At 49.4% G+C, this 14,216-nt stretch overlaps 2 protein-coding genes across 3 annotated transcripts; one reads left to right on the top strand and one right to left on the bottom strand.

Annotated features, from left to right (window-relative positions):
• Positions 1-3,050: 3,050 nt before the first annotated feature.
• Positions 3,051-5,968, bottom strand: LOC130370740 (heat shock 70 kDa protein 1). Of its 2 annotated transcripts, none has more exons than XM_056576335.1 (2): positions 5,793-5,968; positions 3,051-5,446 (listed from the first exon to the last, which is right to left on the bottom strand). In XM_056576335.1, exon 2 carries the CDS (start codon positions 5,419-5,421, stop codon positions 3,502-3,504), a length of 1,920 nt encoding a protein of 639 aa, XP_056432310.1. In that variant the 5' UTR covers positions 5,422-5,446; positions 5,793-5,968; the 3' UTR covers positions 3,051-3,501. The 2 variants fall into 2 exon arrangements, with proteins under 2 accessions (XP_056432310.1, XP_056432312.1); XM_056576337.1 differs by having other exon boundaries at positions 3,052-5,439; positions 5,793-5,884.
• A 443-nt stretch (positions 5,969-6,411) lies between these two features.
• Positions 6,412-14,166, top strand: sh2b1 (SH2B adaptor protein 1). Its single transcript, XM_056576330.1, has 11 exons — positions 6,412-7,036; positions 7,476-7,501; positions 7,684-9,819; positions 11,272-11,373; positions 11,518-11,609; positions 11,803-11,885; positions 12,261-12,416; positions 12,550-12,761; positions 13,016-13,190; positions 13,590-13,680; positions 14,127-14,166. Exons 3-11 carry the CDS (start codon positions 8,095-8,097, stop codon positions 14,146-14,148), a joined length of 2,658 nt encoding a protein of 885 aa, XP_056432305.1. The 5' UTR covers positions 6,412-7,036; positions 7,476-7,501; positions 7,684-8,094; the 3' UTR covers positions 14,149-14,166.
• Positions 14,167-14,216: the final 50 nt, after the last annotated feature.

The raw sequence follows: 14,216 nt of genomic DNA, 5'->3' as shown, positions 1-14,216 counted from the left end.
ATATTCTCAGTGGAAAATTCAATGTGTTAATAATTCAGGAAGATTAAAGATTAATTTATCTGGTTCTCTATTCCTTATTCCTATAAATAAGCACTTAAATAAGCATTTAAATAGTTTATTAATAACAATCAGGACATTAAAATGTTTGCACTAACTAAAATGCACAAAATACACATTTTACACTAAAGTGTAAAATTAGTCCACAACGTCCCTTAAAGGAAATAGTCAATAGGGCTTCCTCAACTCTACCGCGAGCTGCCGTCCTCGTCACTTTGGTAATGGCAGGGCGGGCTCTGACCAATTTGGTGGCCTAGGCAAGATTTTAGCTGGCACCCCCTGTGTGTGTGTGTGTGTGTGTGTGTGTGTCAGAGATGGAAATTAACTTTTTTGCCCACCAGCCACTCATCTTTTTTACCAGCCACTTTTTATGCGCTATATCTTTTTTTAATATATGCGTACATTTTAAACAAATTGACATGTTAACAATAAAACAACATGCATGGCTACACCATCATAAGTCAATCTAATTAGTGCCTGAATACAAATGTGTCCACAGACATGGTAACTAACGTATGATAGTAAGCATTATTGGCCCTTAACACTAATATTCAGAAAAAACATTGCCTCAAAAGGCTATTGGCCTATTGGCTAGTAGAGGCATATACTTGAACTTTATACCCTGAACTTTTAAACGTTGCAAACGTGCAAAAACATAATTATATATTTATGTGGCATTCAGTCCAATGCTGGAAATATATCTGTGGCATTCAGTAGGCCAATGCTGTGATAAAATATGTAAAGTATGACCAAGTGTTTCTTTCTGTTCAATAGATAGAACGTTATCAATCCCCTGTGGGAGAAATTTGTTAATGTTTGTCCCTATAAAACAATAATGATAAAAAAATAAATACACGACGGTAACTGCGTAAGTCAAACCGTCCAATCTGAAGGCTCTACTTAACCACGCCCCCTACTCACTTCCTCCAATGCAAAGCGAACAGAACTGAGTAGGGGAGGGCGTAGCATAACTATTTTGCGAACGACCCAAAGAAACGCAACGCAAATACAATGAGAACATGTATGAGGCTTTAATAAAATCCCGGACGATTTTTAAATTCCGCCACACATTTTTTAAAAGTGTCTCAAAAGGAGGGCATGTCCGGGCAAAAGACGACGTCTGGTTACCCTACGTACGGGAAACCCATTTGATTCCTACCTGTAACACTGTTTAATAGCGGCCCAAATTGGTGGGCGCTATCCTGGTAATTTCTCTGCGTGAGAAATACGAAGTGTGGCGTGTGAGCGTGTGCATGGGTTGAATTGCGTTTGTCAAACGCCGAATGCGTGAGACTTGAGAGCTTGTTACTGGTATATTATCCCGGATGCCGGACAGTTGCAGTTCAGCAAAAGAGGCGTAGAAGAAGAAGGGATGTTGACAGTAATGGTTGTGGAACTGCACAGCGCCGTATAACGAATATTAAATATGCAAATTTGATCGGACCTTACTGAAAAGTATTACCCGACACAGTGGCGGGTGAAGTGACACAATTCACCCGCCACCATACAAATCCACCCGCAAATGGTGGGTGGCGGGTGTTAATTTCCATCCCTGGTGTGTGTGTGTGTGTGTGTGTGTGTGTGTGTGTGTGTGTGTGTGTGTGTGTGTGTGTGTGTGTGTGTGTGTGTGTTCGACTTCAACATATATTTTTTACAGATTACATTATTGTTTAAATGTTGTAACGATTGGAACTGTCAACAATATGTTAATTTCTTTATAAATGTTGCTATTATGAAGACATAACCCTCAATTCTAACACTTATATTTTATCTGCAAACTCCCATATAGCACATCTATATCCCCTACAGATCCTTAATCTGTATATTTTAATGACATGGTTATTTGTTACCTGTTTCAAACTATTGTTCTGGTTCAATATTCCTTATGCCTATAAATATGCAGATTGCCATGATCATACACACTGAGCATGAAGAATAACCTTTCACGCATGAGGGGGTTATTGCCTCGGGGGCACTCGGGGAGGCGCTGTTCCGTCTGGATTTCCCCGACCCCTTTCTGGATAGGATTCTCCGTTTAATAACTCCCTTTGAGTAAAACTCAGAAACAGATAAGGAGGATGGGGGGAAAAGGGATGATGAAGTCCTAAAGGATTCCTTCTGATCGGGTGGAAAGCAACGTGAATAACCAAGGAAGAGCCAGATACCACGGGCACGTTTAAACAGTTTATTAATAATCAGGACATTAAAATGTTTGGACTAACTAAAATACGAAATGTAAAATAAGTCCACAACGTCCCTTAAAGGAAATAGTCTACACTAGGGTTATCTTCACCTCAACTCCAAAACTCTGCTGGCGTCCTCGGTGACGCGCTTGTCCCAAAATCAGCGCTTTCTCCGCCTCTCCACGACCACCACGCGTCGCTCTATTATGTCAGTTGGCTACTGCTGCGGCTCGGTGAGGCTCGTGATCGGCTCCAATGGGTCCAACAGTTAGGCCTACTCCCGATTTTATGCTTCTCCCCACCGTTCTTTCCGCAGTACCGCCGTTGTATCGCCGGGTCCCATAGTAATCCCAATCGATCCCATACCATCGTTTCCATACCATAACTGCCACTTAATCAATATGGATTCTCAGCAGAATTTCCCGCAGTAAACTGAAAAACAAGTAAAAGACTAAAGACGTGCCAAACGTTATAGACACCATCAACTATTGCCAGAAAGTGGAAACAAAAATAAAATGTGATCCTCCACATTGCCCTACATTATACATTACACGTACCTAGAGCATGGAAATATAATTCTTAATTTAGTCCTATATTGCATGAGGGTGCAGTCATTCTTCTGAGCCACTAGACAGGGCAAAAACACACATCTACCTAACAGGTGACCACAACAGCATAGTTAATTAAGGGTAAGATGAACCCTAAGTGAGGATATATCATCACATTTTATAATTATTAAGTCTCATGGGAGATCTACTGCTCAACATATTTTAGTTAACAAATGTGTGTGGGTTTATTATGTTTTTGAATGTGATAATGCAGTAAGGTTTGTACATTTCCTCCATTCCCATTTTGTTGAAGCAGAACCTCGGCCACACAAACAAAATATGAATTTAAGATTGTATTTTATTTCCGTTCAAAACATTCAATTTACATTTCTTCTTCCCAACGATCTCGGCAGATTCAAATCCGCAGTTTCTATACATATAAGACCTATTTCTGCAAGCATCTGAAAATACTTTTATAACATCAGATAATTAAAGTGACATAAACAATGTGTTATATACAAATATTCCATCTAACTCGCAACAATAATATGGAAAACGTTAAACAGTAATTGATTTGGCCTTGCATGAACATATTTACATCACATGTGAACATTTGGCCAAAGTGCTTAGCCATCATATAGCATTGTAAAGAAATACCCTTTTAAACCATAACAGTTACATTAATCATATTCCATTCAGTCCAACAGTCTGCTTCAGTCCACCTCCTCGATGGTGGGCCCCTGGGGGCCAGCTCTGGCCTGCTCTCCACAGCTGCCTGCTGGCACTCCCCCCTGGTACAGCCTGGAGATGATGGGGCTACACAGCTTCTCCAACTTCTTCAGCTGGTGTTGGTACTCCTCTTTCTCCGCTAGCTGGTTGTTCTCCAGCCAGAGGATGGCCTGCTCACACTTCTCCTCCACCTTCTTCCTGTCCTCCTCACTCACTCTGTCCTTCAGGTTGTCCTCCCGCAGGCTGCTCTTCATGTTGAAGGCGTAGGACTCCAGGGCGTTCTTGGCCGCTATATTCTCCCTCTGTTGCTCGTCTTCTACCTTGTATTGGTCTGCTTCCTGCACCATCCTCTCGATGTCTTCCTTGCTCAGGCGGCCCTTGTCGTTGGTGATGGTGATCTGGTTCTGTTTGCCCGTGCTCTTGTCCACAGCAGACACGTTCAGAATGCCGTCTGCGTCAATGTCGAAGGTCACCTCGATCTGAGGTACCCCTCTCGGAGCGGGCGGGATTCCCGACAGCTCAAACTTGCCCAGCAGGTTGTTGTCCTTGGTCATGGCTCTCTCTCCTTCCAAGACCTGGATCAGGACCCCGGGCTGGTTGTCGTCGTATGTGCTGAAGGTCTGAGTCTGTTTGGTGGGGATGGTGGTGTTCCGTTTGATCAGGGGCGTCATGACTCCTCCGGCCGTCTCGATGCCCAGGGAAAGGGGCGCCACGTCCAGGAGCAGTAGGTCCTGGACGTTCGCCGACGTGTCGCCGCTGAGAATGGCGGCCTGCACCGCGGCGCCGTAAGCCACAGCCTCGTCTGGGTTGATGCTCTTGTTGAGCTCCCTGCCGTTGAATAAGTCCTGCAGGAGTTTCTGGATCTTAGGGATTCGCGTGGAGCCTCCCACCAGGACGATGTCGTGGACCTGGCCCTTGTCCATCTTGGCGTCCCTCAGGGCTTTCTCCACGGGTTCCAGGGTTCCCCTGAAGAGGTCTGAGCACAACTCCTCGAAGCGTGCCCTGGTGACGGAGGTGTAGAAGTCGGTGCCCTCGTGCAGAGAATCGATCTCGATGCTGGCCTGGGAGCTGGACGACAGGGTTCTCTTGGCTCGCTCACAAGCCGTGCGCAGCCTCCTCAAAGCCCTCTTGTTCTGGCTGATGTCCTTCTTGAACTTTCTCTTGAACTCCTCCACAAAGTGGTTGACCAAGCGGTTGTCAAAGTCCTCTCCACCCAGATGGGTGTCTCCGGCCGTGGACTTCACCTCAAAGATGCCGTCTTCGATGGTCAGGATGGAGACGTCGAAGGTGCCCCCGCCCAGGTCAAAGATCAGGACGTTGCGCTCGCTGCTCTTGCCTTTGTCCAGACCGTAGGCAATGGCGGCCGCCGTGGGCTCGTTGATGATCCTCAGGACATTGAGGCCGGCGATCACTCCTGAGTCCTTGGTGGCCTGACGCTGGGAGTCGTTGAAGTAAGCTGGAACCGTGATGACTGCGTTCGACACCTTCTGGCCCAGGTAGGCTTCGGCAATCTCCTTCATCTTCACCAGGACCATGGAAGACACCTCCTCAGGGTAGAAGGACTTGTTCTCCCCCTTGTGCTCCACCTGGATTTTGGGCTTCCCCGCGTCGCTCATCACCGTGAATGGCCAATGCTTCATGTCCGCCTGCACCACCGCATCGTCAAACTTTCGGCCAATCAGGCGTTTGGCGTCGAACACGGTGTTGGTGGGGTTCATGGCCACCTGGTTCTTGGCTGCGTCTCCGATGAGTCTCTCCGTGTCTGTGAACGCCACGTAGCTCGGGGTGGTCCGGTTGCCCTGGTCGTTGGCGATGATCTCCACTTTGCCGTGCTGGAACACCCCCACGCAGGAGTAGGTGGTGCCCAGGTCAATACCGATCGCTACACCCTTAGCAGCAGACATCTTGCTGAGGATAGCTGTCTGGGAGCTAAAGGTTTAAAGATAAGCCTTAGAATTATGTTTTCCAAATATCAACACAATCTATACTTAAAAAGAAATTATACTTATTGACAGTTCGAGGCTAAATAATTATGTAATCTTCAAAGAAGTATGTCAGGCCGATAAGATCTCAGATATTTGTAACACAACTGAGCAATTAATTAAAAAATGAATTTAGTTTGGCCTAACAATAAAGACTAACATTTCATTCAAATAGTTGGGAAGGGAATCTTTAAAAATAGGAAAAGTATCTTTGATCGGGCGGCATAAATTATAATGTAGGCAAACGGCAAAGCTTTTCTCTTTGCGTAATCAGAAGGTTGTAGCGTACTTACTAGTTGTTGTTGTTATTGTTAAGTGTTCCTTGTAGAAAAGAGCCCTTGCTCTGTCTCTTCGCCCGTCTTGGATCGCTGTTGGGATTAAAGCTTTGCTTTGGATGTCCCACTACTCCTCCGTCCAACTTTATATAGCGTCTCTCTGCCTTCTGGACGCTTCTCGACGCTTCATCCCGTCTGGCCAATGGGAGCGGCGAGCGACGTTTTGGTTTCCGGTTTTCTGAAGTGATCATCGCCCTCGTTCCTGAATGTTCCTGAATCGTCCCGAAGGTTCCTGATTCGTCCCGGCTAGCCGTGTTTTATGTTATTTATTTATTTGGCTTCTGAACTTTCCATCCTTTTACCCAGTTTTAATATAATTATACAATTAGTCCGTTAGCCTATATTAAGTTTTCCTGGCATATTGAACCTCACTTCAAGAATATCTCTTTCTATATCGAACAATCTAGAAATCTGTGTATATCTGTGTGTGTGTTTGTTGTGTGTGTGTGTGTGTGTGTGTGTGTGTGTGTGTGTGTGTGTGTGTGTGTGTGTGTGTGTGTGTGTGTGTGTGGGGGGGGGGTCCTTGCGCGCGCGCGCGTACGGGCGTGTGTGAACGGGAGTTGTTTTGTGAAACGTGGGCTTGGGAATTAAAGATAATTTATGTTTTCACTTCTCAAGCTGTTAAAACGAAAAACCCTTTTAAATTAAAGGGTTCTGTTTGTTATTGAATACACTTTCGTATAAATTCCCTCGTAATAGTGTATGTTATAAGTACAGCGCATTCAACAAACGGGTAGCATGATTGTTTAGTGGTTAGGGTGTTTGACTCCCAGGCGAAAGGTTCTTGGTTCAAAACCCAAAGTCAACAGTCTACGCGTACCCATCATGATCCGCAAATTGCTACTTAGTGACTTGTATCTGAAAAGACAATAACTGTAAATTACTTTGGATAAAAGTGTCCACTAAATAAATGGTAAATTAATAATAAATGATGTCTGCAAAAATGAATCTCAGGTCATCTCTGACGTCATCTGTCACGGCCGCAACGCGAGAACAACAGACCCCCTCACTGTACTCTCGCGATAGGAGGAGGACCAGCACGAGAAGAACGGACACAGGCAAGGCACAGCAATATTCATATTTAGCAACAACAACAAGCATTATTAATTGATTATTTGCGTTAACTATGACGAAGACGGAGAAAATAGTGTTGCAATCTCACTGAAACAACATATTGGAGTTAGAGGAAATACGATATACAGGTAAAGATTGCGGAGAAATGCATTGTTGTGGGAGTAAATCTTGCTGGTTTATTAATAGCAAGCTAGCGGGCTAGCTAGCGTCTCATTAGCGCATCTCTCAAATAATCTTTTCCTTTTTTGATTTCAAATGTGGATGTTGTTGGTTGACTTTAGTTCACTATTTCCTGATGGCTGCTGCTGTTTGCGTTAGTCATTGCAGACTAGTGCGTTTAGATGTGCGGTATAACGGCAAGGTAATGCTGTGTAGCTGTTATTAGCTAGCTAGCGCTACACGTCTTACAGAAAAGCTGATAAAATCACAGAGACTAGATTACACACACACTGGTTGCGACCCCCTGATCTAAAATTGTCATCTGTTATAACCTGACCGAACCTCTGCTGTGTGTTCAACATGTAACCTGCTGCTCATCTCAACCACACTCCTCCTTTCTCCTTGCAGCGGGGTCCCACCACTCGGTCACAATGGTGAGCAGTACATCATAATTATGGTAGAAAATACCCGTTTCGTACATTAAATGCTAGGACATCATGGCAAACATGTGTGATTTGACGTTTAATTCAATTACATAGATAAACTGTGTGCACCCTGAAGCAGTAACATAATTGATGTATGTGTCTATCTAATATATACTCTGTTTACTCCACAGGCTGTATCTCTACTGCGTGTGTGTGGTCATCTGTAAAGACAGTGTCTGCCTTGTTATCCCATCTCACGTATCTCTCGTCCACTCCCTTACTCCCTTATAACAGACAACTATTTATATTAAAACTATACTCCTATTTTAGAAGATAATGTAGCACGGAGCCTTCCCTTGTAGAAACCTGGGCCTCTCCAAACGCCTGTCGTTGGGCTGTGTTGCGGTGCATTCTAACAATTCAACTTTAAATGGAAATGAAGGCAACACTAAAGATCACACCCACGTGCAAATTACTAGACCGATGTGCAGTGTTTACTCCTGTTCCCCTGGCCCAGCTGTGCAAGCCCTCTGCACTGTCCTCGCCGGTCTGAAGTGATTGGATCCTTCCTTGTTCAATCACAGACCCCGGCCAATCGGAGCATGAACGGCTCACTCCTGACCCCGCCCAGCCCTAGGGCAGCCAGCTCCTCCCCCCTGCCTCCTTCCCCATCCCCTTCCCCTCCCTCCCCCTCTCTCCTCCCCCTCTCCTCCAGACCCCCTCCTCTGCCCCCGCTCATCAGCCCGCCCCCCCAGGGCCCCACTTCCTCGTTGTCCGACACCCCCACGCCCTCGCCCTCCCCTTGTCTCAGCTGGACCGAGTTCTGCGAGCTTCACGCCCGCGTCGCCGCCGGCGACTTCGCCCGCCACTTTCGGGCGTTCCTCCAGGAGAACCCACACTACTCCCCCGACGCGGCCGGGGCCTTCTGCCGCCGCTTCACGGACCGCTTCGTCCGCCACTTCCAGAGCGAGTTGGAGGGGACCGGCCCGCCCAACTGCGTCTCTGGCAGGGAGGACATGGGGAGCTGGGCTCCCCAGATAGACCCCCCCTCCCTGGAGGAGGAGGTCGTCTGCCTGCTTCCCCCGCCCGGGGGCCTGCCGCGGCCCGGGGCCCCCGGGGGCCTTCCGCGGCCCGGGGCCAAGCAACCCCCGGCCCGGCTGGTGCTGGAGCACCGCGGAGGCGACCGCTTCCAGGACTCGTACGCCCACACCCAGATGCTCCCTCCCTCCTCCTCTTCCTCCTGCTCCTCCTCTGTGGGCGGGAACAACGGGCGACGGGAGGAGAGGGGAGGCATGGCGGCTGGGAGCGAGGAGGCCCCGGTAGAGGAGGAGGAGGAGGAGGAGGAGGAAGAGGAGGACAGCTGGCTGGGCGGGGTGCCCGTCGGCGAGGACGGAGAACATCCGGAGGAGAGGGAGGCGGAGTCTGCGGAGGACCACGCTGACTCCTCCCTCTCCTCTCAGAACCCTCCCCCCTTCTCCTCGACCACGCCCCCTCTGGGCTCCAAGGGCAACGGCACGCCGAGTGGGTCCAAGGGCAAGCTGAAGAAGCGCTTCTCGCTGCGCAGCGTGGGCCGGAGCGTGCGCGGCAGCGTCCGCGGCATCCTCCACTGGCGGAGCTCCTCCGGCGACGCCCCCCAGAGCCCCCTCCCCTCCAGCTACAGCTACACCATGGGGGTCCACGACGCGGCCCCCTCCTCCGCCAAACGGACCTCCGGCACGCAGCCGCCCACCCCGACCTCCTCCATGCCGGTCTCCCTCTCCCTGCCGCTGTCCCTGCCCCACTCCTCCTCCTCCTCCCTGCCCCCCTCCTCCTCCAGCAGCGCCACCTCCCTCTCCCTCTCCGAGGCGGCCCGCGACCGCCGCCGCAGCAACGGCGAGGGCGGGGAGAAGGAGAAGTGGAGCCACCGGCTGGACAAGCTGAGGCTGTCCCGCTCGCCACCGCCCTCCGTGGGCCTCCCCGGCTCCGCGTCCCTGCCCCCCAGCAGCGCGGGGGCCTCGTCCCTGGGGGCCTCGGCCCTGGGCCCCAGCCGGCGGGCGGGCCGGCTGGTGAGGGAGGGCGGGGTCAGCGTCAGCACCACCAGCGACGAGTTGCTGGGGAGCCACGGCTTCCCGGGCTTCTCCTTCGGCCTGCTGCACCACTCGGCTGCCGTCACCGACGGCAACGGGGCCTCGGGCCAGGCCGCGCCCGCGCCGGCCCTGACCAGCGGAGGGGGGGTGCCCTGGCGCGGCGGACGCTGGCACAAGTGTCGGCTGGTCCTGAAGGAGCGGGAGAAGGAGGGGGCAGAGCGGGGCGAGGAGTACTACCTGGAGTTTTTCATCCCGCCCAAGGTCGGTCTCCTTCTGACACACAGAACCCTCTCTATAGAATCCTTGCATCCCTTAGAACCCTTGGAATGAATCCCTGACTCCAGAACACTCCTCTAGAACCCAAACCCTTCGCTAAGAACACTCATGCAGGAACCCTAGAGCCTGAACCCTTAGAAACCTTATCATACTCCCTTAAAGTAAACAGCAACAGTACTATACTATTTATGCTACTATCGTAATATAACACCCAAAACTACCTTACTCTTATTTAATTTATTTATTGATCAGGATGCGATAAACTTTTGTAGAGTCATTTAATGGTCCATCTCTCAAAACCTTTTATTTTAAGTGCAGGAAATTGGATCACCTCACAGCAATGAAGCTTTTTTAGCTGTGTCATGCTGCTTAATATATTGTGACAAACATTATTCCAGATATTTAGCATAACGTATGATATATTCATAGATAAATTATATTTGTAATTTAAATAATTGTCATCTGGATAGCCTTCTTTAAGCTTCCTCAAACTAGTCCAAATAAATAAGTGCTATTGAATGAGCTGCAGGTTAATTGTTTCCCTGCTGTATTCCAGTATCAGGAATGCTTCTGTAGGGACCACATGATAAAGCCTCTTCTTCCACTGTTCAAAATCTCCCAAAATCGATTTCATCTTTATATCCCGTTCCAAAGTCTCCCTCATTTATGGATCGTTTACAAGGTTTTGGTTTGACCAAGGAAAACCTGATTCAAATGATGTTACTCTAGCTTATACTGTGTTACTCTTGCTTTATTTAAAATGTATTTGAAATGTATTGAAGTGGTTTTTTAAACTATGTTAGCCATATTCAATATATCAACCTAACTCAATAACTATAGCCTTATTGAACTTACTTAATGTAAACTGTGTTGCTACAGGCCTCTAGCTATATTTAAGAACTAAAACTTGTTTATTTAAAACGTTGTTCTCCAAACATCTAACTTTATTTACATTCATTAAAACTGTGTTCCTCTTGGCCTCCAACTTTATTCAACGTTGTTCCTCCAAGCTTTTAACTTTATTTAAAATATGTTCTCCCAGGCCTATGCATTAATTTAACCTGTGTTCCTCCAGGCCTCTCACTATAATAAAACTGTGTTCCTCCTGGTCCCTCACGGTATTTAACCTGTGTTCCTCCTGGTCCCTCACGGTATTTAACCTGTGTTCCTCCTGGTCCCTCACGGTATTTAACTGTGTTCCTCCTGGTCCCTCACAGAATTTAACCTGTGTTCCTCCTGGTCCCTCACGGTATTTAACCTGTGTTCCTCCTGGTCCCTCACGGTATTTAACCTGTGTTCCTCCTGGTCGCTCCCGTTATTTAACCTGTGTTCCTCCTGGTCCCTCACAGTATTTAACCTGTGTTCATCCGGTTCCCTCACGGTATTTAACCTGTGTTCCTCCTGGTCGCTCACGGTATTTAACCTGTGTTCCTCCAGGCCTCTAAGCCCAGGGTGACGGTGGCCTGCTGCTCCATGGTAGACGTAAGGAGCACCACTGCCCTGGAGGTCCCAGACAAGGAGAACACCTTCCTCCTGCAGGTGACCTCCCTCTCCTTCTCAACACAACCCACGCCTCTGTTCTTTAAGCCACCTAGTTACCTTAAAAATGTATGTTAACATTTTGAGTCCTTAAATCTTTTGTGTGTGTGTGTGTGTGTGTGCACGCGTGTTGTTCTCCCTCAGCTGGAGGGGGCGGTGCAGTATGTGATCGAGACGCGGGACGCCGTGCAGATGAGGGCGTGGCTTAGTGACATCAGGAACGGCATCTGTCTGAGGTAGCCACGCGACGGGGACGTCAAGGAGCCGATCAGACATCCGTCTCTTTCCTTACAAGGGACTCTAGTTGTTGATAATGGGTCTCTTTATTTAGTCAAATATTGTAATGTTTTGTTTGAGGGTGTGTGTGTTTGTTAAGTTATGTGTGTGTAAGGTTGTGTGTAAAGCTGTGTCGTGTTGGGTCCCTGCTAGTGAGCAGGATGAGGGAGAGGGCCGGTGCGGGGCCCATCTGGACATCAGCGGCACGCCCGAGTTCGGCGACCGCCTGTCTCAAGGTGAGTCCAACTGTTTGCTCCAGCATCCAATCACAGCGCTGCTCTGCCTGCCTGTGAGCATCCGGCTCACAGGCCGGATGCGATTATTTTAAAGATCGACTCTATAGTTAGGATCTTTCATCGTCTAATGTGTGAGCGAGGCATCGACCAGCGTTAAAGAGGTGGACGGTAACGTCTAGTAGAACGATCTGTTCACCATACATCTGGGTGGACACTCCCACTTCTGATGTCACAAATGGCTCATCCTGATGTCTCAAATGGTTCAACACCACAGCTGACGGTAAACTAGTGAAGTTTAACTTGTCCTGTAGCAAGTCGTCAAATCTCTCATGCAGTCAGTCAGACATGACCACTAACCAATCAAACTATCTTCAGTGTGTTATGGAGGGATCGGAGGCTCCTCCCCTTTAATGGAGCCCCTCCCGCCTGAGCTGCCTCCCCGAGCTCCCCTCGACGAACCAGACGGCCGCCTCCTCGGAGGGGGCGGGGCTAGCCTTGGAACACCCTTCGCAGAGACTCCCGACGCCACAGGTAAACACCTGCTCTTAACTTGTACGGTACTTTTCTCTACTATACGATTCTTTACTGTACAGCTCGACGCCTGCACTGTCCTGTACTGTAGCCTCACCACCTCGGGTTCACAATAACCCCTCCACCCCCGTAGGCTCCTTCCTGTTCTCCGAGGTCACTTCCTCTGAGACGGTGGAGCACCCTTTGAGCGAGTGCCAGTGGTTCCACGGGACCTTGTCGCGTCTGAAGGCGGCCCAGCTGGTGCTGGCCGGGGGTCTGGCCAGCCACGGGGTCTTCCTGGTGCGCCAGAGTGAGACGCGTCGCGGGGAGTACGTCCTTACCTTCAACTTCCAGGGCAAGGCCAAGGTGAATGTTTGACCTTTGACCTGGCGTGTGTCGATGGTCCCCTCGCGAAGGTTTAGTGGCCATTGGCTGTTGTGAATGACAGTTGGAAGGCTGTGTGTTGGTAATGTGTCGTTCTGAAGATTGTTGTGACTGTGTATTGTAAAGTTGTGTGTTTTGGAACTGAGGGCCAAGCTACGACCAGGTTAGGTTTGACCTTTGGCCTGGTGTGGTAACCGGTAGGCTAATGAGCATGCTAACCCACCGTGCCCCCCCAGCACCTGCGTCTATCCCTGAACGAGGACGGCCAGTGCCGGGTGCAGCACCTGTGGTTTCAGTCCATCTTCGACATGCTGGAGCACTTCCGGGTTCACCCCATCCCCCTGGAGTCCGGGGGGGCCTCCGACGTCACACTCATCAGCTTTGTAGGAGCTACTGCCGTCAGACAGCCAGGTACACACACACACACACACACACACACACACACACACACACACACACACACACACACACACACACACACACACACACACACACACACACACACACACACACACACACACACACACACACACACACTGTGTGTGTGAGGGACAGACAGGTGCAGATAGAAAAACACAGACTGAGACTACAAAGAGAGACAGCCAGATGGAGAGAGACAGACGGGTACACTGTGAAATGATTTATTGTATTCAATGTAAGGTGTGTGTGCGTGTGTCACATGATGGCTGTATGATGACATCAGGACCAGCAGAAAGACATTTTAATGTGATGCCCCCCCCATTCCGCCTCCGTCATGCCTCTGACCTCACTGTTGTTGTTGTTGTGCATCCGTCCCATCATCCTTTGCAGGCCGGGACAGGGCTGGCAGCCGGCCAACAGTTTGTGAGGTCATCAGCACTCGTCATCCTGACTCTCCATCAACCCCCATCTCTGACTGTGTGTAAGTGAGAGAGAGACCCGGGCCAAGAGAGAGAGACACCTTTTTAGAAAGAGAAAGAGTGTGTTTGTGTGTGTGAAGTCTGGACTGATTCCATGACTCTTAAGACTCATGACTGCTGACTCCTGCCCGACAAAAGCTCACCTGCTCTCATTTGCTTTCTCTCCCCCTTTATCGCTTTCTTTCTTTCTCTCTCTCTTTCTCTTTCTTTCTCTCTTTCTCATACGCTCACTAACTTTCTCTGTTTCAATCCCTGACCATCACTCTTCCCCTTTTCTCTCTCTCTCACTCTCTCTCTCTCTCTCTCCCCGATCCCTCTCTGTTTCCTCCTCTCCTTCTCCTTTCTCCCCCTTCCTATCTCTGTTTATATTACTCATGATCGCTCTCTTTCCCTCTCCCTCCCTCTCTCTCCCCCCTCTCTCTCTCTCTCTCCGGGCGTGCGTGGTTAGACTTGACCAGCAGACCCCGTAGCCCCCCCCAGCCCCCCCCTCCCCCGCTGCCCCCCGGTCGGCCCCCGCCCCCCACTCCCCCGCAGGAGC

Source organism: Gadus chalcogrammus, chromosome 2 (assembly GCF_026213295.1).
Source record: "Gadus chalcogrammus isolate NIFS_2021 chromosome 2, NIFS_Gcha_1.0, whole genome shotgun sequence".
In the NCBI taxonomy this organism is placed as follows: Eukaryota; Metazoa; Chordata; class Actinopteri; order Gadiformes; family Gadidae; genus Gadus; species Gadus chalcogrammus.
Note: the sequence above shows the minus strand (reverse complement) of the source record. Positions and strands in the feature narration are given on the sequence as shown.

Bases quoted from the DNA above. Each gene is read 5' to 3' on its own strand.
- LOC130370740 (XM_056576335.1), bottom strand. From the start codon at position 5,421: ATGTCTGCTGCTAAGGGTGTAGCGATCGGTATTGACCTGGGCACCACC.
- sh2b1 (XM_056576330.1), top strand. From the start codon at position 8,095: ATGAACGGCTCACTCCTGACCCCGCCCAGCCCTAGGGCAGCCAGCTCC. The intron at 13,191-13,589 runs GTACACACACAC...CATCCTTTGCAG, and splicing joins TACTGCCGTCAGACAGCCAG to GCCGGGACAGGGCTGGCAGC. The intron at 13,681-14,126 runs GTAAGTGAGAGA...GTGCGTGGTTAG, and splicing joins ACCCCCATCTCTGACTGTGT to ACTTGACCAGCAGACCCCGT.